This window comes from Chionomys nivalis, chromosome 24 (assembly GCF_950005125.1).
Source record: "Chionomys nivalis chromosome 24, mChiNiv1.1, whole genome shotgun sequence".
Lineage (NCBI taxonomy): Eukaryota > Metazoa > Chordata > Mammalia > Rodentia > Cricetidae > Chionomys > Chionomys nivalis.
This window is the reverse complement of record NC_080109.1, coordinates 35,308,508-35,334,024: the sequence shown is the minus strand read 5'-3', so window position 1 is coordinate 35,334,024 and position 25,517 is coordinate 35,308,508. Positions and strand designations below refer to the sequence as shown.

At 44.3% G+C, this 25,517-nt stretch overlaps 1 protein-coding gene across 1 annotated transcript; it reads right to left on the bottom strand.

Moving 5' to 3' along the window:
- Window positions 1–3,708: 3,708 nt before the first annotated feature.
- On the bottom strand, window positions 3,709–15,277 carry Il21 (interleukin 21). The gene is made up of 5 exons (XM_057756737.1): window positions 15,131–15,277; window positions 14,995–15,030; window positions 10,356–10,505; window positions 8,413–8,490; window positions 3,709–3,840 (listed from the first exon to the last, which is right to left on the bottom strand). The coding sequence occupies exons 1-5, from the start codon at window positions 15,275–15,277 to the stop codon at window positions 3,709–3,711; spliced, it is 543 nt and encodes a 180-aa protein (XP_057612720.1).
- Between the last annotated feature and the right edge of the window lie 10,240 nt (window positions 15,278–25,517).

Below are 25,517 nucleotides of genomic sequence, written 5' to 3'. Positions count from 1 at the left end.
AGACTGTGTTAGATCCTTGTGACCTTTTCTCTGCATGCTTGAAACATCCCTATTAGTTGCTTTGAAACTACAATCTAACAGCACCGTTGTTCGGGTTATGCTGGCATCTCGTTCTCCTAGCAATAAGTAGCATTTTCTCCCCTCTCTCTCTTCACCGCCCTCCTGTTTTTGTCTGTTTGTCTGTCTTTCTGGTATCATTAATGCTTATCACAGTAGTATCTAGAATACTGTATGGAGGAGGCCAGCCTGGTCTACAGAGCTAGTTCCAGGACAGGCTCCAAAGCTACAGAGAAACCCTGTCTTGAAAACCAAAACCAAACCAAACAAACAAAACAAAAACAACATAAACCCTACCAAGTTTGATGAATGGGGCAGGAGACACTGCTCCTGGGCAGGTGTGAGCACCTCATCTGTCCCCTGATCCATCACTGGAGAGTGTTCTGGTTTTCTGAAGACTGAAGGGGCAAGTTATGTAGCTGTTATCTAGGTTTAAAGAGTTTGTCTTTTGATTTTGCTTTTGTTTTTGAAACAGTGTTTCATATAGCCCAGGCTAGCTTCAAATTCCTTATGCAGCCCAGGCTGACCCTGAGTCCCTGATCCTCCTGTTCCATCTCTGCAGTGCTGGCTTACAGGTGCGCACCACCATGAGCCATTCTATGCGGTGCTGGAGACTGAAGCACAGGGCTTCGTGCACACCAGGCAAGCGCTCTACCCACTGACTCACCCCCTCAGCTCCCATTTTGTCACTTTTGGTGATGTCAATAAAAACAACCAAGGTTGGCTCTCCCCTGCGATCCTAGAACTCAGGGGGCTGCAGTAGAAGGCATAGTGAGATCCTGTCCTAATAAAATAATAACAAAACCCAGGTCTTCCACAATTATTCTGAGATCATGAGTTGATGTGGTCAGTAAACATCATGACCCATTGTTGGTGTTTGACATGTTAGCTTTAGAGCAACCCTCTCCCACGAAATGACTGGCTAGGTGCCCATGGCTCCCCTTGTACAGGAAAGGACAGAGAAGATCAATTTGTGTGCTGCTGCACGCTGGCATGGAAGCCCAGATCTTGGCAGCCTAGGCAGGGGGCAGAATTTCTCTATTTGCATAATTGGGACAAAAGTAACAGAAGGCTGTGTGCTTCCCTAGCTGAGCTGAGCTGAGCTGAAGACTGTCCCAGCTGAGTTGGAGGCTCGTAAAGAAAATGTGGCATGCTAACACCAGAGGCAGGACAAGGCCAGCAGAAAGTGGCTTGGGTTTTTATTTGCTGTTTCCCCACTCTCTAAAGGAATAGAGCTTGGAATACGGCTTCATTGCAGGCCTTTGGTTCCATTCCCTAAAACAGAGAAACGGAGCATACGGGATACTAAATAATACCGAAGTGGTGCAGAAACTGAGACAATGTTGAAGAACTCTCCATCAAACAGAAAATAAAGATGACCTTTGAACAGCAAGGCACGGTAGGGGCATCTGCAGAAGAGGACTTGCTTGGTGTGTTTTGACATGGGATGTCCTTCTGTATGTGTGTTGCTTTATTGGAATAAAGCTGTTTCAACCAATGGCTTAGCAGAGTAAAGCCAGGAAATCCAAACAGAGATATAGAGAAAGAGTAGGCAGAGTCAAGGAGACACCATGTAGCTGCCAAAAGAGAAGGATGTCAGAACCTTACTGGTAGGCCACAACCTCGTGGTGATACACAGACTAATAGAAATGGGTTCATTTAAGATGTAAGAGCTAGCTAGGAATATGCCTAAGCTATTGGTCATACAGTATCGTAATTAATATAGTTTCTGGTGATTATTCAGGTCTGGGCAGCCAGGAAATGAATGAACGGTCTCTGCCTACAGTGTTTAGTTCAGCTATGGCACCTTGTCCCTTTCTTCTCTAGTAGCCCTAGGAACACTTTAATGGCTTTCTGCTTCATAGGAGACTGTATAAAGACACAATCCCATGAGGCCAGCACAGAGGAAGAGGCTTCTCACAAGGGCTCTGCCCTGGGCTTCCCTTCTCCATGCTCCATCTCAACTTTGTGAGAGTTCTGTGATCTTAAGGGGTCATGAAACGTCAAGACCACCTCAAGCTGAGGTCTGCAGTACCTTTCTGGCTTCACATAAATGAAAGGACCGATGGTGGCTTCCTGCCTAGGACTTCAGCTAAAGAGCCGAAAGCCAATAGCCAGGCATGCTGCCTGTATGAGGAGCTGTGAGCTCTGTCCTTACACAGAGCTCACATGTGGCATGAAGCAGTATCTCCCACACCCAAGTCTCCCTCTTCACCCTGATTTATTTAGGTGTGTGTGTGTGTGTGCACGGGCGCGTGCACTTGCAAATGCATGAGAAGCATGTCTGAGTACCAATGTGCATTTGTGTGTGCAGAAGTAGAAGCATGTTTGTATTACAGAATTGCATGCGTGCAGAAGCACATGTGTGTGTGTGCACTCCTGCATGTGTGTGTGAGACACAAGCAAATGCGTACACATGGAGATCAGATGGTACTCTCAAGTGTCATCATTCAGCTCACCATAAATCTTGGTCTCAAGAGTGAGACCTGGTCACAACAATTTGGCTTCAGCTAGGTTGGCTGGCCAGTCAACTCCTGGGATCCACTTGTGTTTGCCTCCCCAGCACTGGGATTATAAACTTAAGCATATATATATATATATATATAAACTTTACCAACTGAGCCAACACGCCAGCTCTTCTCCCATGCCCTTTGCCTGGCTGCGGAGCTGCCCTTACAGCAGAAAATATCTCTGAGAATATAAGCTAATTGCTTTTGGCAGGTGTGCGGTGACAAGGTTTAGCCTTGGAACCTGGGCACTTGAAGTGCTTGCATTCTCCCGACAGGTGGCAGCATAGTCTCAGAGTGGAGGGCCAAGGTGTAGCGCTCTTGTGGGGAAATCGGCAATGCTGTCGGTAGCAGAGGCCAAAGTTGCCTTCCATCCCTGTGACACACCATGAATGTAACATCCGTGGTCACAGCTCCAGTCCCTTGACCAGCTCCAACCATCATCAATCACTTTAGAACAACGCCAGGTCGTGAAGCTTCCGCTTCCAGCTGGAAAGCTATTTAGTGCCCTTATCATTGGGAGCACGGTGTGCTGGAGAAGCTGTGGACAGATACTGCCTGCCTTCCCTCCTCTTGGAGACTCGCTCCGTCCCGCCGTCCCTGCTCTGCACTGTGTTTCTTCGGTCTCCTCTCTCTCTTCGGGGTGGGTTTATCAACCAGCGGACGGTAACTCTATCCAGTCTGCTCCAGGCCTCCACCAACCAATGATTGGCCTCGTATGAGTCAAACAAGGAGGAGGCTGACTGGAAGTCTAAGAAGCGCTAACTTCCAAGAACGTGAATGTTTGTGTGGGGACCAGTCTGTGTGCAGCCCCGGGGTTGTGTCTAAGGCCGGCAGGGCGGGTTGGAGAGGGGGAGGAGGGCCTCGGGTGGGAAGGACTTGAGGTGCCCATGAGTAGTGTCAGATTCTGTTACTGAGAATTCTCTTTAGGGTGTAAGTCTATCGCTAGAAACTGGGCTCCTTGGGAAGAGAATTAAATTGTGATGCAGATGGCAGTTATCTAGATAAAACATAATCAGTTCAGAGGCTCAGACATACCCTAATGCTACCAAAAGCCCCCTCCATGATGACTATAAAATTAATCTCTTACCTACTTTTAAGCTTTGAAAAATAAGCTTAGAAGAAAAAAGTCACTGTGACAATATCAGTGAGGGTTGATGTTCTCAAAAGTCTGCTCCGCCAGTTCTGGGAGCCATGTTGCCTTGTCTTTTGTGTGCTTTGACACCTTGGAGTTAGGAAATTCTGGAGACTGTTCTTTGACACAGGAGCGCTCTCCCTACACCTGAAAGTCAGCCGGTGTAACTGCTGCCAGGGGAGTAGACACCCAGACCCTCTTGCCTCTGAGGCAGCTAACAGGTCTCAGGTTCCCTGCAGAGTCAGGGCAATCTGGGTCTGTACCGCCTCTAGCTAGTCAACTCTGCCTTCACATTCTCTTCCGGCAAGGAATTGCTGCCTCCTACCTTTTCCGAGGAACCAGACACCACACACACGTGCATGTGCACACACACACACACACACACACACACACACACACACTTCGCTCTCTGATTTATGAAAGCATTAAGACTCAAAATAGTCATTTTTCTGATATATCAAGCAGCTTTGATCAAATGATTAGAAAACATTAAGAACATTAAGTCGCTTTACCTATCAGTAAAAGAATTCTGCCCACTATAAACCCAAAACTTTTCTTTAGAAAAAAAAATATTTTGTAATCCCAACATTTGGAGAGGTTGAGTCAGGAGGATTGCCATAAGTTTGAGACCAGCACGGGCTTCATGCTAGCAGCCTGGGTAAGGCCCTGCCTCCAGAAAGAAAAACAAAACTGTTTAAAGTACAAATGCCTTAAATGGAGTTCCGTGGAATGTTGCAGAAAGAACGCCAATGTGCCTGGAGTCCGTTGGAAAGTAGCGCGGGGTGCGGAGGCGCAGGGAGACAAAGAAGCCCTAGGCGGCATGGGGGCCACTGGGACCTCTGAGCTGAGAGAGTGGTGGGTTGTGGCTTTTTTCTATATGTAGCACAGTGTACATGTGGAGGGTCAGAGACAACTTTCAAGAGTCATTTCTCTCCTTCTACCACGTGTGGGTTCCGGGAGTCAGATTCAGGTCATCAGGCCCCATGGCAACTGTTTGCAGCCACTGAGGTATCTCACGGGCCCCCGAGGTTGGGTTTTCAAAGGATTAGCCAGGTTACTTGTTACAAACAGGTGTTGGTGAGGGGGACGACCAGAAGCAGAGAAATTGCTTAGACCCTCCAACTACCCAAGTGGGAGTTCTCGGTGGCCGCAAAGCAAGAGCTCAGGGTGGTGCAGCTAGAGAGAACGTGACTCCGGGAGCTGTGGAGGGCCCTTCAAATGTTTGCCGAGGTAAGCAGCCAGAGTCAGTGCTAGAATCCGAAGCAGAACAGCAAGGATGAGACAGACAGGAGGGGACTTCGTGGGCAGTTTCTCAAGCAGGAGGAGGGACCACGTGCTGCCAGGCCGGTGGCTCCAGGGACTCACGTGGCCGGGGCTACGTGACTGAGGGAAAGTACTGAGAGATTCGGGAAGAGTAGAGGCCTGGCTTTGGGTGCAGAGGCAGGAAGAACACAGCGGTTCTGGGTGCCTGACTGACAGGTGGTGGGTTCACGTGCAGCTGTTTGGAGAGAGCAGGATTCAGGATCGTGGCCGTGAGAATAACGGTGGGGTGAGAGGCCCAAGTGCTCAGACAGACATTTGAGGTGCTGGGGAGTTCCCTAACGAGAGCCCTCCCCACCGAAGCCACCTCAGAAAGGAGCATAACTTAGTGATGAGCACGGCATAGTGACCCACAGGCAAGGGTCACTGAGAACAAGAAGCTGAAAGGCACGTGGGGCCAACATGAACCGGGGAATGGTATCTGAACGCAGCTCAGGTGTGATGGCAGAAGCAGGCAACTCTCAACCCTTTCCAAACCTACTGGGCACTCAGAAGGGGGCTGCAAAGGAAAGGGGACTTCTGAGCTAGAACTGGGGATGGTCTCATTTCAGTGGCAGTGGGTAGGAAGAAAATGCCATCTTCATCACAGCCATATAAAAGCTGCATGCTCACCTTTTCTGCCGGGATTAAGGGTTTTCAGAGAATCACAACAGACAGTTGTACTGACTGGGTAGTATTTAATATGACCAGGTCTTAAATAAGAAGCCATGAACACAAACATTCAAATCCAAATACATAATAAATAATCATTAAGTTATAAAGTACATCATTCATATTAAAACTAAATTCTCAGGTGTAACTGTAAATAAAACAGAGCAATAATGTAGATTAATAATGCTACGAATTTATTCACGAGTACGAAGGAGACATCTGCAGCTAAAATACTAACAGTCGTAACTAGTTTTCTCTGAACCCTCATGACCTACCGCAACCCTTCATCCTTTCCTTCCTTCCTTCCTTCCTTCCTTCCTTCCTTCCTTCCTTCCCTCCTTCCTTCATTTCTTCCTTCCTTCTTTCCTTATTGAGGAACTGAATATTATACTTGAGCTGAAATTTATCTCAGAAGTGGGGTCAGATGTTTCTGTAAGAGTACCCAGGACATTAATACTCAGACCTACAAAGATCAGAAAACAAAAAACACAGAATAGTCTTAGGAAAGCCCAGTAGCCCTGTTCTACAGATAAGGAAATGAAAGCCAAAAGAGCTTAAGCAAGTGGCCACATTTCATGGGTAACAGCATGTCAGACCTACGCGCTGTCACCCGCAGGTGGACAAAGGTGTCCACAGGCTTTCCTTATACAACCCTCTCAAGGACTGGCTGAGTCTCAGACACAGAGAGGTGGAGGTACTGCCGCCTAGGACTTGCTTTGTCGAGTTTATACAGTCTGACTTTCCCTTGGCTGGTGGGTGGACCTTTCGCTGGAACTTTCAAACTATTCAAGCTCTCAGCTGGACACCACTGAATTATTCTTACCTCCAGAGTTAGAAATGCTCAACGATCTAAGAGGCTAGAACAGATTTTTTTTTAAACGATAAACACACCAAAATAAATACGTTGTCTTAAATATAAAACCACAGTGTCAAAAAGTCGACAGTTACAAAGCCAGAAACAACAACACAACAAAAGAAAACGTGTAGACACCCTCTCTCTCCGCCATTTCTTCCTGAAGGTTTGCATTTCTGCTTCAGCGTCCAAGCCTCGAGCTCAGCAGCCTGTGCTAGCACCATTTCACACTTAGGTGGGCTCTCTGTATATAACGGCATCACGAGTTGCACATTTACACAACTTCTTTACAATAACACATTTTAAACTTTTAAGAGAGTACATGGTTTCTGATTGCGACACTTTGCTGGGAATTAATTAAATAATTGGCTGTAGATTAGAGCTGTACACTGGGTCTGTGTTTGTTTCTAAAGCACTTCTACGTACAGACATTTCTTCCTTGGCGCAAAGCCCCCGCCCCCACCCCACCACCACCCCATACCCCACCTCTCGCCCCGGTACATGCTCGTGGGCCCTCAGGTCCATTTTAACAATAAGAAATTCTCAAAGAGGTTGTACTATTCCAGAACAAATAGCTTTCTAGACTTTAACCTCACATTGAAATAGACTGTCAGAATTTACATTAAATGGCAGAACCCTTTGCTTATTTTTACCAACTGGGGTTAAAAGATTGAAAAGTTAAGTAAAAGTCTGTTTAAAACTGGGACAGAACCTCTGGTCTCTCTTAGTTTATCTCCTGATTTTGACTTTAAACAAATGGTCGAATTTAACTTATCAAAAGGGTTCACACAACGTGTCTTAAATGCTCCACGTGTTTGAAATGTCTTTATCTCAGAAGACTCGCTCTACAAAGAGGAAAGGAAAGAGTGGAGGTGGGAAAGGAGTCTGAAGGCTGGAGTTAGCAGACTAATCACAAGACACCCACACCATTTGAGACGAGAGCTACAAAACTTCGAAACTCGATTGGCTCCAGAAGATTCTGCTGATGTTCACCCCACCATAGGTTTTAGTTATAGTCCTCACAAGTTTAAAGTATTAGCTTATAAAAGGACTTGACATTGGGGGGAAGGCAAGTTAAGCCTGCTTCTTAATATGCTATTGCCACTTTAGAAAGACAAAGAAGACCGGGAGTGAAGTCCATAAATGGGTTAAATTCTACCATATTTAAATATTTTGATAGCCCTAATAAAGAAGAAAACTTGCTCGTACCCGTCAAGGAAAACTCTCCTCTAGAGCATCAAGAGACTAGACATCTGCATGCTGGATGTTTGATTCGAATGAGCAAGCCCTCCAGACATGCTTTTAAGTACAAGGTTTTCCTTAAAGAATAAAGACTTCAATTTCCGATTTCATCCTCTGCGTCTGTATTTTCAGCTTACATCATTCAGTTAGGATCACAAAAGTTCTTATTCTTGCAGACCGACAAATTCCCTAGCTGTATTTTTAGTTAAAATCTTTAGTTTTTCCCTTCCAATCAAAGGATGTCCCCGCTGGGAAATAAGATGTGAAGCCACAGAAATCCACGACACGGGAAGCTGAGCTCTCCAGGGAGAGATTTCCCACGTTGACAGCACGGAACCTGTCAGTGAACGCGGGATCTGTGTAGTAATTTGGCAAAGGATCTTAGCCTACAGCTTTTAAGAGTCATTCCTATCGTAACATATTGTACTTCTCAGTCACAATCCAGGAAGCAAGGTGCACTCCTGTGTTCGTGAGCGTCTATAGTGTCCAGTGTCTCCTCAGGTCTTTGGGAATCTTCAGGTCCTGTGCGTTCTAGGAAAGCTGCTGATGTATCATCTGTGGAAACAATGGTCCATGAGTCACGGGGCACAAGAGGCAACATGGAAACGACAATGAAGAGGAGAAGTAAACAGAGCAAAGGTGCGTACCTTTTGAAGGAGCCATTTTAGTCTTTCTAGGAATTCCTTGGGTGTTTTTTTCTCATACGAATCACAGGAAGGACATTTCTGGAAATCAAAATAAATAAACAAGCAGATAAAAGGTTGCAGTCTTTAAAAGTTTTCCTGTCTCATAAAATACGTATGCAAAACATATTTCTTCTATTGAAAGCGTAAGTCATGTGCAGTAACAAACATTAGGAGAAATTTGCAAAATTGTTCTAGAATCCATTTGTGATTCCATCATCAGAGACAACTGTCGTGCTTTGGTGTTTAAAATACGATATCCTTTTTGCTCCTTTTATTCTGTTTCCTTTGCATTCTTGCTACCCGGGTTGATACATGCTCTTGGTTGTTATTTTTATTTTTTTTTCATTTATTTATTTAGTCAATCACAAGCGTTTTCTAAGAACTAGATACGCTTTCAGTACAGGATATGAGGCAGCTGCTTCGTTTTCTGACACAGGATGGTGCTTGCACTATTTTCGGATACAGAAGTGGTGTCTAGCTTTCCCCACTTACGCCCAATTCCACAGAGATTGTCTCTGCAGATATTTCACATTGCATCTTTGTTTGCGATAATCTTTGATAAACTCCTTGAAGTGTATCAAGTAGAGCAAACCCGTATGAATGTTGTTAGCTTTCCTCCTTATCGTTCTCTCTCCCTCCCTCCCCGTTTCTCCTTCAGCTTCATGCTTAGTCCTGTTCTGACACCAAAACGCCAGGCCATTTCTGGCACTTGCTCACGTGCTCACGTGCTGTTACAGTGAGAACATCCGGTGGAAACACAGCAGCTGTGTTCTTCTTGACACAGCTGTTGGTGAAACCTGGAGAAAGTTGGCCTTTTCAGAAGACCTCACTTTCCTCGCCCATGAATGAAGGCGTGAAGGCGCTTAACTCAGAAGAGTTGGGCTCCAGGTCTAAGTCCCTGGCCCTGCGTTTCATAACTGGGCTTAGTTCCTTACGTTCTTCCATCCCTTTCTCCCTCCCTCCTCATCTTCATGTCTCCTTCTTCTGTCCTTCCTTCCTTCCTTCCTTCCTTCCTTCCTTCCTTCCTTCCTTCCTTCCTTCCTCCTTCCACCTTCTTGAACACTCATAACCCAGGCTGTCCTGGAACTCTCAATCCTCCTGCCTCAGTCTCTAGGTACTGGTCTCATAGGCATGCACTACCATCTCAGGCAGTTCCTTTCTTTGTGAAGAAAGTTTCAGAGGTATATTTTCACATAATAACCTCGTGAAGCAATCAAAAGAAACCAGACTCCTTTTCATAATGTAATCACTACTTAATTTTAGTCCATGTAGAATTCTTGATGGACAGATGACTGGTAAACACAGCAAAGCAACTTCTTTTATGTTAGCTCTGCTGCTTTTGACCAATGCCTGAGTTACTCAGTTCCTGAGTCTCTGAATTGCAGGTGAGTCGGTCAAAGAAAAGACAGTCAAGAAGAATTCAGAGTCCCAAAGAAGGAACCTGGAAAATCTCCAGCCTCACAAAAGGTGTTCCCCTTAAATCCAATGTTAACTCTGCTTTTGCCTGGGACTGTAATATTCTAATCCTGGCATCTCGTAGGCTATCTCCTTTCATGTCGGAAAGTTGGGATGTAGTCCCTGATGACGATGGCACAAGCAATGCCAGCACAGGAAGGAAAGGAGAATATTAACATCTCTGCCTAATGGTTTCTTTCCTCTGAAAGCTTCCATTAGCTGCCAGGTAGTGGTAGCCAGGTCTAGTTGGGCTTCCAGACAGAGTGTGAAGCCTTGACAGGTGACAGCGCTTCACGAAACGTGCCTTCTGTGATGTGGAGGGGCTCTTCAAGAAGGCCTGAAGGGCTCTAGCTGTGTGAATGTGGGAAGCCTAGGATGCTAGAGTTGGTAAGTTAAAACAAGATAGGCAACACACTGCAAACAAGAGAGATGGCAAAGGACGGTCTTACAGCTGTGCTCTTCTGCTTTCTCCCCTTCGTGGGGGGCAGCCTCCTCCTCAGCTGAGTGACCAAGTCACTGATGAGCGTTTTGTTTCCTGGGCTTGCTGGCTTGAGTTTGGCCTTCTGAAAACAGGCAAAAGCTGACCGCTCACAGTGCTCCTGAAGGAGAGATAATTAGCATATGTTAATACTGCAAGAGATGATTAGTGTATGTAACTATACTAAAATATGTCCTCAAAGAGACAATCAGCATGTGTTAATAATCTGAGAGAGAGGATTAATTAGCATATGTTAATGAATGTTGTTCCAAAGGTTAAAAATGATCATCCAGACCGCAGTTCCTGCATGTCCTATCTTGGACATTTGTTTTAGAGGCTGCATTAGGTCTGGTTCTATCTCCACTTAAACTCTGCTGAAGACAGAAGTCCCACTCACACAGCTCCGGTGTCTGGGAGAAGAAGGAGCCTCTTCCTGCTGCACAGAGATGAGCAGGGGCCTCACCCTTCACAATTTCCTGTGCCCGGTGCTATGCTGATGCCACTCTGAGGTTAAAGTGGTGGGCATGAGCTTTATGGGACTGGATGTGTGTGTGTGTCTGTGTGTGGTGAGAACCCAGGACCACCACACATTTACTAGGCAAGCAGTCTACCACTGAGCTAACAGACCAGTTTTTCTATCTCTGACAGAATTTAGTTTAAGAGCCCAGTTGCTGAATTCTGAGGCTGTAATTGTGACCAGTGGCAACTCTGGGAACGTGACTTAACAGTCTGGCTAGGAATCTGCCAGTTTTGCCCACTATGCACACAGGAGTCTCCATGGGTGATATGCCTGGAGCAGGCTTCTAGTCTGTGCAGTGCCTGCTGCAGGCCTGGTCATCAGCAAGTTGCTCAGTTACTATTTGTGGAACTGACCGGCGAAGTGAACAAGTTAAGAGCACTGCAGTACCCCAGAGAATCATTGCACCTGCTAGGGCTATCAAACATCTTGTGAAGCCCCAGTCACTTTGTGTCTGGGTAGGACAGGGTTCCCCATGCATCAAGAGTCCAAATACAGAAGGCAAGACTTGCTTAGCTAGTGGAAGGAAAGAGGGCCCCTTCGGCAGAGCAGCACCACGGAGAACGGAGAAGAAAGATTTAGGAGCAAAGCCTTCTCTTTGGTTTGGCCAACTCACTACTGGGCAGTGAAGAAGCCCATGTCTTGGCAATTGGATCCCCTGGAAGGGAACACCAGGAAAGACTTTCATGGCTGAGTTACAGCCTCGGCTCTGGAAGAGCAACACCTGAAACTGGCCTAAGAGCTCCTTCCGGGTTGCTTTCGCCCGCATTGCTGATTCCTTCAGCAAATGTCTCTGTGGTGTTACTCTCCCCCTGAAGTTGGCACATCTTCACTTCACCACCGTGCACGGAAGCCACTAACTTCCAACCAAAGGCCTCCCTCCTTCCCTGCTACGGAGAGAGCCTGCGTCTTCTCAGGGACAATCAGCTGAAAGAGCAGCCTGCTTTGCATTTTTCCAAGCCGTGCACTCGCCCGCTGTGAATGTTGACTAATAACACAAGCCCATCCGCCTTGCTTTGCATAGGTAGCCGCAAGCCCAGCAGGCCTTATCTAGTTCCTTCTATCAGGGTAGCTTGCCTGTCACCAGGGCAAGGTGCTGGCCTTCCCATGTTTGCCAAAATGCTTATTTAATAGAATCTATTTATAAACGTTAATTATAGCACTTTTTTTTCCTTGAAAACCACATGTTCATGTTTGTTGAAGTTTTTTTCTTTTCTCTTCTTTTTGACCACAACCGGCTTAACTTACTGGAAAAAAATAATATTCATATTTAAAGAGGTAAATTTTCCAGCTGAAACTGAAAACGCTAACTGCTTCACCCGTGATGATCTGAGAAACCATCATTTCTCACAGAGGTTCATTTTGCTGAGTTGACATTTTCATTTGTACACTGAAAGAAAATTTGGTTCCAGAGAAGCCTGGGGAGGGGTCCTAAGAGCAAACTCCCTGAGACTATCCTGCCAGGAGTGACCAGGCCCAGCCAGCAAAGCTTCACAGGTAGACTGGAAAAGAGATGTAACATCAGGATGTGGATACACCGCTGTCCCCACCCTTCTCCAGCCACCACAAAGAGACACTGGCCTGCTTTGCTTCTTGTCCTACAGGAAATGTGTGATCAGGTACAAGAATCAGCTGAAGCAAAGGCAGGCCGTGAGGAAGTAAGCCCAGCCTACTGCCTGAGGAATGTGGAGTTGAGTGGAGACCTGGAGGGAATCCAGTCTCAGGGCTCCCAGGAGGCTCAGAGTCAGAGGACAATACCAAGTGCTCCTGGAGGCTGTCCTCACTGGGCCTCGCTGGAGAATACGGGGAATTTCCTAAACCTGCATGGTTTCTGCATGGAAGGTACAGAAAGAAGCTGCAGAAAGGAGTTACAGAGCCGGCCCCTCTTTAGCCAGAGATTTTAATAAAAGCCACATTGGCTTGCTAAGCTCTGCAACTGGATATCTGAAAAAAAAAAAATAAAATTAATTTCTTTTTTTTTTTTTTTTTTTTTTTGGTTTTTCGAGACAGGGTTTCTCTGTGGTTTTGGAGCCTGTCCTGGAACTAGCTCTTGTAGACCAGGCTGGTCTTGAACTCACAGAGATCCGCCTGCCTCTGCCTCCCAAGTGCTGGGATTAAAGGCGTGTGCCACCACCGCCCGGCTAAGATTAATTTCTTAAAGCCTATTTCTGACCTGGTTAGAGTCTTATCTTGGAAGGAAAGCCATGGCCCTTGAGCACAGAGTCCCTCACCGCTGTTAGGAGACTTGCCTCCACTCTCACAAACTGGCTCTGCTCACAGATGGGGTTCCTAATGGCAGCATTGCTGATTACTCGGCTGTCAGAGTCATTCTACACATTCTAGAACTTTCACTAGCATTCCTGACCTCTAACGACCAGACGCCGGTAGCGCGCTCATCCGTATTCCCAACTCTGCCAAACAAAGTTTCCCTACATACTGTCAAGTGCCTGCTTAGGGAGGGGCAGCAACCCCCTGGAGAGACGAGAAAAGGAAGAGCAAAAGAGGGGGTGCTCATTAAAGATCTCTGAAGCTTGGTAGAGTTTGCTCCAGCCCCTGCTTTGGATGCTGGCTCTGAAAACTTAATATACAACTTCTGTGGCTCTCACTGCCTTCCTCTCTGCCTTGAGTCTGTCTGCCAGCATAGTTTGGAGATGGTAGTTAGAGATCTACTTAGCACCGCCTGATCAGATCATCAGAAAGATGCAATCTTCTCAGGGAGACGTAAGATTTTTAAAAATCCTCCCATAGAAGATGGATCACTAGAGGCTGGGTGGGGGCAAGAGGGCGGGTGGTCAAGATGCATGTATGTATACAATCACAGATATTCGATCAATGTGTGTGAGCAATGCACATTAGCAATGTAATGGTAATAAACATTAAAGTGGCCACTGGGAAATTCAGACTTAAAAAGACACCTTCACTTAAAAAGTATATGCACGAAGTAGTCATTGGGTCAACCCAGCTGAAAACAAGGGCTTTTCCTAATTTTTACTTTGCAGAGGGTAGACTGCAGGCAGGAAACTCTGAAAAGACCTCTACCCGCAGCCGTCAACACAGTGCGTGAGAGGCTGAGAAACAGATTTATTAAGAAACATATTTTGCTTATTGGAAATGTCCTTTCAATAAGTTGCATGTGCTACTTTCATTTTAGCGGCGGCTGGTTAGGAAGGCCCTAGTAAACCCAAGAAGTGGTAGCTGGTCGCGTTCAGAGCCAGAGCGAACTGTAGAGCGAGCAGAGGCCGTGACTCACCCACTTTCTAAACTTTTACACTGCCATTTACCATAACTCCTCTGTGAATGCACCGATGTGGTACTCCAATTACTGGCAACCCTTTCCTGGGTTTCCTAATTTATGTCATTGAAGTCTAGCAGAGAGAGCATTTCCCCAGTTTCATTCACAACGTTAGGTACCAAGCAGAAGATCAGACCTAAGAAGTTCTTGGGGAAAAGATTGGCAGAAGCCCCTCTGCACCGCATGCCAAGCCTCTCCTCGAGGGACTGGGACACAAGGTGGACTGAGCTGTTGAAAGTGACCCCTTTGAAAGACCTCGCCAAAGGCTAAAGACAGGAGACTCACTGAGGCCAAGGTACACGGGAATTACACTCAGGGACTTTTGATTTCCGCACTCAGTCTCTGTGCCTTCCTTACAATCTAAATCTTTCTTTCTTTTTAAAGATCTGTTATTCAGATGCAAATGTTGCCTCTTATCTTAAACAAGATTACAAAGAGGGTCACAGAGCGATCATGCCTAAGGCTCTAAAAATATGATTATCTGTTTCATGTTTAGAAACTAAGCCCAGCACAGATTTTTTTTTTAATCCTTGTGGGTTTGTCTTAATAACTTTGCTTAGGAGCATCCTTAGAGGCTTTAGGGGGTAAACATGTATTTATAAGGATACAATATGATACATCATTGCATGGTTTGCTGGTAAATCTTTGGATACATAGCCAAAATGCAAATGAATATTTTACCAATTATTAATCCCAAAGTCATTGAAAAGAAGCATCCATCTAAATCATCATTCTAGAGCTGCGTTAGACTTTAAAGTTTGCATAAAATACGTTTGCAGAATTTAATTCAGCTACTCTTACCTTTACATCTTGTGGAGCTGGCAGAAGGTCAGGATCCTAGCCAAAAGAGAATTAGTTCTGAGTTAGTGATATATAAGTCAAAAGGCCGCTTTTGCATTAGTTGAGAAATATTATTTAAATTGCATTGTGGTCTTACCAAGTCATTCACATAAATTTTCAGCTGTTCAGCAATGTATATCAGGTGACGAAGTCTAATCAGGAGGCGATCTGGCGCTTGGGGGCTTGTTTTGTGAGCCACTGTCCCCAAGCAGATGACTATCAGACAGAGAAGGGTCTTCTCCATGCCACCAGAACTGGGTCTCCAGCCACCAGATGAGCAGGGCCTGGGTCTGGTTTTCACTTCAGCCTGACTGTGGACAGGTTGTCTCTGCAGCTACCTATTTATTCATCCTTCAAGGAGAGGCAGAGCCCTCCCATTGCAGCCTGGAAATCTTCGTACAGTGGACGAGTGTGAGTAAGTCGTTTTTCTTTTCCATTGGCTAGGTGTACGTGTGCGTGTGGGGGCAGGGATGGACAGACTCCACAGAATGTGCCCCATCTGCATCTTAGACAGGAAAAAGAGAGACATGGGTGAATTCCAGTTTTCAGTACTCACCAAGAAGTGTGTGTGTGTGTGTGTGTGTGTGTGTGGCACATAGGAGACACAACCAGATTTCAAAGAAGTAAACACAAACACTTTGATCCCTGGCACCTTACCTGGTTTGTCTGACAGTCAGAAAGAGACTTGCACAATGAGTAAAGAGCCAGCATGTCCTTTTCTGCAGGAACTTTTCATAGAGTAATGACTGCGCCTCTTGACTGAGCAACCATCCTGTATCCCATTGCAAAAAATGGACGAGGTTAACTTTTAGGGAAAATTAAGTGATAAGGTAGTTTCCTAACTAGCAAGAAGACTTAAGATCCTTATCAGGTTCAAGGGTGTTAAAACAGGATTTGCTTCCAGTTTTCACCAATGCATCTTTAAATAGCACTATAGTACTCCCTGACACTTGATGTAATAATCTGGCTTGTAAATATAATAAACTGGATGAACTTGTAGACAGTGTACTCTCCATTAAGATCTTACTCTGTCTTCATTAAAGTAAGGACCCACAAATTCTGTAGTGTCTATTGTTTGTATTTAACACATCAGTTTACCAATGGAAAAGGCAGATGCTCCTTTCTGTCCAAGTTCAAACACGGAGAGCAGAAGCATTTCTGCAGGACATTGTCTTCACTGGGTCTAAGCAATAGGCTTAGAGCTGCACTTGTGACCAGGCAGAGGCTGATAAAGTCTCAGAGGCCAGAAGTGGTTTTTAGCACCTGCCTTTTCTGAATTTCTTGTCCTGTGACCCTTCAGCCATTGGGAAAAGTCGAGTATAATACTCTAACTCAATGGATGTTTAAGCCGCAGTGAGGTGTGTCTTACAAACAATCCTCTTGACTGCAGACCCTTATTCCAGAATGTTATTCTGCCAATCTAGAGTTTGTAGCTGACTTACTCTGAAGCTTAGACTGTGAATTCTTCTCATGGAATATCTATTCAAGCTTTGATCTTATGCACGAGTTGTACCTTCTTACAGTATCATGAAGAAGCACATCCTGTAATCATTAAATTCCATAAGGGAAGTTGCTGTATAAGCTTATTAAGCAATAAGGACTAAGGCTCTTGACTTACATTCATTGCTTTGCCCACATGGTCTTTTCTACCACCTGTTTTCCCAATCCACCTCAATGGATGTCCCTTTCCGAAATCACTATCTATGGTGATTAAGAGTTCATTTTCAAAAGCAGAGTTCCCGAGTTCAAATCTAGACACTAACAATGAATTGCCATTTTACCCAGGCAAGTTCTGGTGAAGGGAAGATAGGAGCCTTAAAGCTTACAAGCCAAAGGAAAGTGCTAGATAAAATACACAATTAAGTCCCATGACATTGACTGATCCTGGATGCGGGTAGAAAGAACATACAGGCCCACAGAAAGAAGGGCTGGATCAATGGTAAATCACACGCGTGGCATGTTCTTAGTGGTGGTTTGAACACCTGAAGTCCTGCTGCCCATAGGAAAGCACTGTTCTTGGTCTCAATGCAAACCCTCCATCATATATCCAAAGACCTCCTAGCCCTTGATACAAGCCGCCTGCCAATAGCAAGTCTCGAGCACCCGGCCCTACATCCCAACCTAGGACCTTCCCGTGGGAATCCCTAGAGAAAGTTCTACAGCACTGAGCAGGTTAGCATCATGAGACTCACAAGAAGGAAGGCAAAGGGTCATGGTCAAAGCAGATGTGATGACCCAAACAGGATGGTGTGGCACACAGGCCAGAGTCATGGGAGACTCGTGTCCTCAGAAGCTGGGAAACCGAGGTATGACTGACTCTAGAGCTGCAGCTCTCAACCTGTGAATCGCAAGGGATCACCTAAGACCACCGGAAAACACCAATATTTACATTACAATCCATGACAGTTGCAAAGTTCCAGTCATGAAGTAGCAACAAAATTAATTTTATGGTTGAGGTCACCACAACACGAGAAACTGTATTAAAGGGTCACAGAGTTAGGAAGGCTGAGAACCACTGGAACAGAACTCTCAGAAGGAACACAGCCTTACTGTGTGCTGATCACTCAGAAGGAACGCAGCCCTACTGTGTGCTGACTTTGTCCCATCAACCCATTTTGTACTCCTGACCTTTGGAAGTGCAAGATACTTGCTTTGGTTTGTTTTTGGTTGTTGTTTTGTTTTTGTTTGGCTAGCAATATGGTATTTCTTTATTTTCTCCTTTTATTGAAAATAGATTTTTCCTCACATAATATATCCTGATTATGGTTTCCCCTCCCTCTACTCCTCCCAGTTCTTCCCCACCTCCTCTGCCATCCAGATCTACCTCATCTCTGTCTCTTATTAGAAAATAGCCAGGCGGTGGTGGCACAGACCTTTAATCCCAGCACTCGGGAGGCAGAGGCAGGCGGATCTCTAGGAGTTCAAGGCCAGCCTGGTCTACAAGAGCTAGTTCCAGGACAGGAACCAAAGCTACAGAGAAACCCTGTCTTGAAAAACAAAACAAAAAAAAAAAAAACAAAAAAAAAAAAGAAAGAAAGAAAGAAAGAAAGAAAAAAAGAAAAAGAAATAAAAGAAAATAAACAGACATCTAAGGACCTGTAGGGAAAAAAAGAGAGGGAAAAATGATAATATAATAATAGAAATTTTAGAAAAGATAAAGTTTAAAAAAGAGAAGAAAAGCCCCGACGTGACCTTCTGAGACGAGGAACCTCCAAAGATGATGTTGGGTTCACTTCCTGCTGGCCGTCCACTGCTGCCCATGGAGCCTGCCCTTAAGAGTATTTGTTTCCTTAGTGAGACTCCCTTGGAGAAAACTAAATTTTCATTTGAAAGTGGTTATCAACTGGAGATTGTTTCTGGGCTAGGGATCAGGGCATGTGTCTACTTCTTTCAGCTCTAGGGCCCCATCTTTTGCAGGCCCGTGCAGGCCCTGTGCGTGCTGCCGCAGCCTCTGAATTCAAGTGTGTGTCAGGCCTGTTAACTTGAGCGGTGTTTCCTCGCTGTCCTCCATCCCTCTAGCTTTTCCATTCTTCCCACCTCCTCTTCCACAAGGTTCCCTGAGCCTAAGGAGAGGGTCTGATGGAGACATCCCACTTAGAGCTTTGTTCCGAGGTCCCTTACTCTCTGCGTACTGCCGGGCTGTGGATGTCTGCGTTTGTTCTGTTGTAAGGAGAAGTTTCTCTAAGGATGGCCGAGCAAGGCACTGGTCTATGGTACAGTAGAATGTCATTGGACGTCATTTTATTGTTAGGAGCTCTTTGTTGCTTGCTTGTTTCCAAACAGTAGCATTTGGTTTTACCCCAGGTCCCTGGGCTATCTAGGCGCTTATTCTTTGTTACCCAACCAGTATATCAGGAATGGGTTCTATCTTGTGGATTGGGCCTTAAATCAAATCAGATTTTGGTTGGTTACTCCCATAAGATTTGTGCCAAAATTGTCCTAGTATATCTTGTAGGCAGGATGCCATTGTAGATCAAAGTATCTGTGACTGGGTTGGTTCTCCTTTGGTAGCACGAAGAGTGCCTTCCTATACCACGGACACTAACACATAGGGGTGAAGTTTCTTTGTAGGCACCAGCTCAATTTCTCCATGTTCATGTCTTCAACCATGGAGCCTTACACTCAGTTTGTGAAGTGCAAAGTATAGTCTTAGCAACAGCCTGGGTTGTATAGTGGTGTGTTATTTGTATTTTAATAAATAAATCTTGCCTGAAGACCAGAGGCAAAGCTAAAGCCACTAGAGGTCAGGTAATTGTGGCACACACCTTTAATCCCAGAATTTGGGAGACAGAACCAGATGGATCCCTAGGAGTTCAAGGCCACCCTGGGCTACACAAGATCAATGCAAAAACAAATTCAGGTAGTGGTGGCTTACACCGTTAATCCTAGTACTAGGGAGTCATATGCCTTTAATCCCAGCACTAGAGGGAATATAAAACAGGAGAGAGAGGCTTAGTCTGCCTAGTTTGCCGTCACCCAACCTTGGTAGGGGTGAGACTTCTCTAGTGGCTTGACTGCTTTGCTTTTTCAGTTTTTCAGGTTGAACCCCAGTTTCTGTCTCTGGGTTTTTATTATTCATGCTACTGGGTTGTTTGGCAGTTCCCATGGGAACCTTTTGGCCAACAATTCAAATAGGTGTAACTCAATCCCCATAACGGTAGCTTTATTTGAAGCTATGAGCTATCCAGCTGGGATTCTATCTACCCCATTACTTGGTGATTTCATTTAGATCTCCTTCATATATGTATATATTTTAGGAAGATCTACTGTATTGGGTTTCCATAATACCCCTCAAATGGCCCTTAATTTCAGTGCCTTTTCCCATACACCATCTCTCATTCTTCTCTCTTCTCTCCCTCCCTGCTTGATCCTCCCATTCCAGCTACCCTCCATCCATTCACAGTCATCTATTCTATTTATCTTTCTTAGGAAATCTGTATGACCTCCACTAATCCCTTACTTTATACCTAACCTCTGTGAGTCTATGGATTGTAATTTAGTAATCATTGCCTTAATGGTTAAATCCATATATAAATGAATATTTACCATACTTGTCTTTCTGGGTCTGGGTTACGTCATTCAGGATCATTTTTTTCTAGTTCCATCCATTTACTTGCAACGTTCATGGTCTTGTTCCTTTTAAAGGCTGAGTAATATTCCATTGTGTAAACATGCCACCTTCTCTTTATTAAATCTGCTGAGGGATATCTAGGTTGTTTCCAGTTTCTGGCTATTCTGAAAAGAGCAGTAAAGAATATGGTTGAACAAGTGTCTCTGTGGTAGAATCAAGCATCCTTTGGGTGTATGGCCAAGAGTGATATAGCTGACCTTTGCGGTAGGTCAGTTCCCATCTTCCTGAGGAACTGCCTCACTGATTTCTATAACGACTGTACAACTTTATACTCCTACCAGCAATGGATGAGTGTTCCTCTTTCTCCACATCCTCATGAGTATGAGCTGTCTTGTTTTATTGATCTTTGCCATTCTGATGGGTGTAACATGAAATCTCAGGGCAGTCTGATTTGCATTTCTCTGGTGACAAAGGGTGCCACACGTTTCTTTGTTTCTTGGCCATTTGAGTTTCCTCAAAAGACAATTCTGTTTGTGTCTGTGACCTATTTGTTGTTGTTGTTTTGTTTTGTTTTGTTTTCAGACAGGGTTTCTCTGTGCGACAGTCTTGGTTGCCCTCTCTTTGTAGACCATAAACTCCCTGAGTTCTGCCTGACTCTGCTTCCCAACTGCTGGGATTAAAGGTGTGTCCCACTGCTGCCCAGCTACTGTGGCCATTTTTAACTGAGGTATTTTTTTTCTTAATATCTAGTTTCTTGAGTTCTTTATATATTTTCGATATTAGTCCTCTATCAGATGCGGGGTTGGTGAAAATCTTTTCCCATTCCATAGGTTGCTGCTTTGTCCAATTAATGGCATCTTTTGCCTCTAGAAGCTTCTCAGTTTCACAAGGTCTCGTTTGTTAATTGTTGATCTTAGTACCTGTGCTATCTGCTTCTGTTCAGGAAGTTTTCTCATGTCTTAATGACTTCAAGATTATTCCCCTTTTCTCTCCTATCAGGTCCAGTATATCTGCTTTTATGCTGAGGTCTTAGGTCCATTTGGAGTTGAGTTTTACACAGAGTGATAAGTATGGATCTATTTGGATTCTTCTACGTGCAACCAACCAGTTTGATCAGCACTACTTGTTGAAGATTTTTTTTTTCAGTGTGTATTTCCTGCTTTTTTATCAAAAATTGGTTTCCATAGGCATGGAGACTTATGTCTGTTTCATTAATCAACTCAATTTCATCGATCAACATGTCTGTTTTTATGCCAATACCATACAGTCTTTATTACTACCGTTCTAGAACAACTTGAAATTGAGATAGCGCTGCCTCCATCAGTTCTTTTATTATCCAGCATTGTTTTAGCTATCCTGTATTTTTCATGTTTCCATATGAAGCTGAAGATTATTCTTTCAAGAACTATGAAGAATTGTGGTGGAATCTTGATAGATATCACACTGAATCTCTAGACTGTCTTCAGTAGGATGACTATTTCTACTATGATATGTCTACTGACCTGTGAGCTTGGGAGATCTTATCCTCTGAAAGCTTCTTCAATATTTGCTTCAAGTTTCTTAAAGTTTTTATCATATAAGTCTTTCATTTGTTTGGTTAGAGTTACCTCAAAATATTTTATAGTAGTTTAGACTATTTGGAAAGGTGTTGTTTCCCTGATTTCTTTCTCAGTCCACTTGACATTCATATATTGGAGGGCCCCTGATTTCTGTGAGTTAATTTTTGTATCATCTACCTAACTGAAAGTGTTTATCAGATTTAGGAGTTCCCCAAAGTAAATTTTATGGTCCCTTATGTACACTATCATATCATCTGAAACTAAGAATCCTTGACTTCTTCCTTTCTGATTTGTATCCCCTTCCTTGATCTCCCTCAATTGTCTTATGGTTCTAGCTAGAACTTCAAGTACTCTACTGAATAGATATGGAGTGGAAAACCTTATCTTGTTCCTGATTTTAGTGAAATTGCTTTGAGTTTCTTTCCATTTAAGTTGATATTGGTTATGGACTTGCTGTAAATTGCCTTTGTTATGTTTAGGTATGTCCCTTGTATCCCTGCTCTCTCCAGGACTTTTATCATGAAAGAGATTTTGTCAAAGGCTTTTCCTGCATCTAATGAGATGATCATGTGGTTTCTGTCTTTCAGTGTGTTTATACGGTAGATTTCATTTATTGACTTATGAGTGCTACACCATCCCAGAATCTCTGGGATGAAACTCATTCGATTATGGCAAGCCATCTTTTCGGTATGTTCTTAAATTCAGTTTGCAGGTATTTGCTTGAGAACTTTTGCATCTTATTGTTCATAAGGGGAATTGGTCTGTAATTCTTTCTTTGTCTTTGTTTTCATATGTGGTTTGCGTATCAGGGTAGCTGTGGCCTCATAAATGAACTAAGCAATCTTCCTTCTGTTTGTATTTTGTGGGATGACTTGAAAAGCATGTACATCAACTCTTCCTTGAATGTCTGATGGAATTCTGTACAAAAATCATCTGGTCCTGGGCTTTTAATGACAGCTTCTATTTCACTAGGCATTGTGGGTCTTTTTAAATGGCTCTTCAAATCATGGTGTACCTTTGGTAAGTGGTATGTGTGGAGAAAGTTATCCATTTCTTTTAGATTTTCCAGTTGGTGGAGTACAGGTTTTGAAAATCTGCCCTTATATTTCTCTGGATTTTCTCGGGGTCTGTTGTTATGTCCCTCTTTGCTTTCTAATTTTGTCAGTTTGGATATTCCCTCTCTGCCTTTTCGCTAATTTGCATAAGGGTAATCAGTCTTATTTGTTTGCTTATTAATAGTCAGGTAAGATTAAGGAGTTATTTCAGTTTTCTTGGATCTGTTGACACTTGGCTTTGTGTCTGAGTATGTGGTCAATTTTGGCCATAGTTCCATGTGGTGCAGAGAAGAAGGTATAATCTTTTGTTTGCATGAAATGTTCTATTAATACCTGTTAGGTTCATTTGGTTCATAATGTCAATTAGGTTCGACATTTCTCATTTTAGTTTTTTGGTCTGGATGACCTGTCTGTTAGTGAGAGTGGGGTATTGAAGTCTCCCACTATCAGTGTGAGGGTCCATATGTGACTTAAGCTGTAGTGGTGTTTCTTTTATAAACTCAGGCACCCTTGTGTTTGGGGCATAGATGTTAAGAATTGCAATGCCACTTTAGTGGGTTTTGCTTTGATGAGTACGAAGTGTCCTTTACGTCTCTTTTGACTGGTTTTGGTTTAAAATCTATTCTCTTTGGATATGAAAATGGCTACACACTAGCTTGCTTCTTAGGTCCATTTGCACGGAATATATTTTTTTATCCTTTTCCTTGATCTTAAGGTGTGTTTCTTGGATGCAACAGAAGGGTGGATCTTGTTTTCATTCATTCTGTTCATCTGTGCCTTTTTACTGGGTCATTGATTACGTAAAAATTTGCTGTGGAAGCAAAATGAAAATAAAATGCTAGGCACAGATTTTGGTTAATTTTAGACAAGGGTCTCATATCTCAGACTGGCCACGGACTTGTCATATAACCCCCAAATAAGCTTGAACTTCTGATCCTCCTGATTCCACCTCCCAAGCAGCAGGATTAACAGGTGTGGCTACCATACCTGGCATATGTCATCCCGGGTGTGGAATCTGAGGTCTCCTGCACCCTGGGCAAGCACTCTGACAACAGAATTATGCCCCAGTCCTGTAGTGTTTACTCTTGGGGAAAAGGTAGAAACGTCCTATGGAAGGGAGGAGAAACAGCACAGACCGTGGCAGTGCTGGGATTTTGGAGCATGCGGGCAGAGGGACAAGGAAGGGTGACCATGAGAGAACAGACGCGCACAGCTTCCATCCATTGCTTCTTGTCACCTCTCAGTGGCTTTGACTCACGGATCCGCAGTCACTTGTGTGACGTGGAAGCCTGCTGTAACACCTGCTTTCAAAATGAGCATTTCTCTCAATGGCATGAGAGGGAGAATACTTTGGAATACAGCATGAATTTTGGGCTGTCTTGTGCATGCTTTTTGTCTGTAAGAAGCAGAGGGTGACTGTAGTCAGCACTACTAGCAGAAAGCAGCACAAAAAACAGCACCAAGCACACTTGCCTCAGGCTTCAGCCCTGATGTGATGAGCCAGGCCCATCTACTTTGATGCCAAGGGCTTCCATTTCCCAGACTTCCACACAACCCTAGTGAACCACAATGACACCCTTTCTGAGGCCTGAAGGGGGCGTAACAGCACGCGATTGGCTGAAGTCCCCATCAGAGGCCTGCACCTGGGGACACCAAAGTCGGTCTCCTTTAGATAAAGCACATTACACTTGTAGCATATACTGCTTCGTGATGGTTTAATGCACTTAAATTCTTTGTTATATTACAACCTTTTATATCAAGCGCCCATCTCTCTTTCAGTCTCAGTTTTTAGTGCTGCTCCTTAACCCCCATTTTGCTCCTAAGCCTGTGGTTTTTATGGTTTTCTTTTTGCATGGCACAGTGACTTTTGTACACACATGTCATATTATAGTAGAATTGACTGTATTTTGTTTGTAGCATCACACATGAGTCTTATCAGTAACCGTTTAAATCCAGGTCACAGGCAAGGATTTTATTTGTTTTATCCCTTTTTTTTTTTCAATCCTAGAGATTGAATCCCGGGTCTTGTGCACGAATACTCTTCTGTTTGTAGAACCAAATCCAGGCCCATTTACAGTAAAGGTTTTTAATCGAGATAAAATCTTACTGAGTTGTCCTAGCTAGCTGAGTTCAGGGCTAGCCAAACCTGGCCTTGAACTTGACACCATCTTCCCCTGTCTACCAAGCAGCTGGAATTACAGCCCTCTCTGGTAGTCTTGGGGTATTCTCTGACATTCACAAGCCTCCTGGAACCCATTTGCAGAATTTGGTGTTCTTATCGTAGGGAAGAATGGTCTTCAATTTCATCAGCTGGCTTCTCTGAGAAATCATCCTGCCACTGCTGCTTCATCTCCCAGACTCCAGAGCCTTTTGCCAACTTCAACAGCCCAGCGATTTGACCCAACAAAAGCTGGGATAGCCGGGCTTGGGAAGCCTGGCCTGAGTGGGTCATATGCACAGCCCACAGTGTCCTTACTCTTACGACTACTTAGAACTTCAATGTCAGGAGGTAAATTTCCTTGGATGTCACTCTAAAAGCTTGAAAGAGAGAAGAAGAAAACTTTAGTCATCTATATAAAGAGATTCATGGCCACATTTCAAGCACTTTCTGTGACAGCCAATGCTTAGAGAACAGGGTAAAATACAGCCAAGGGAATGTGCCAGGTTAGCTTTGCTACTCAGGGACGGCAAATGAAATGGACGGTGTGAGCTGGACCATGTGAGCTGAGCCGTTGAGGAAAACTTTGCAGATTTATATGCTGTCGGGCTAGGGGCACCTAACTCCTGCACCCTGTCTGT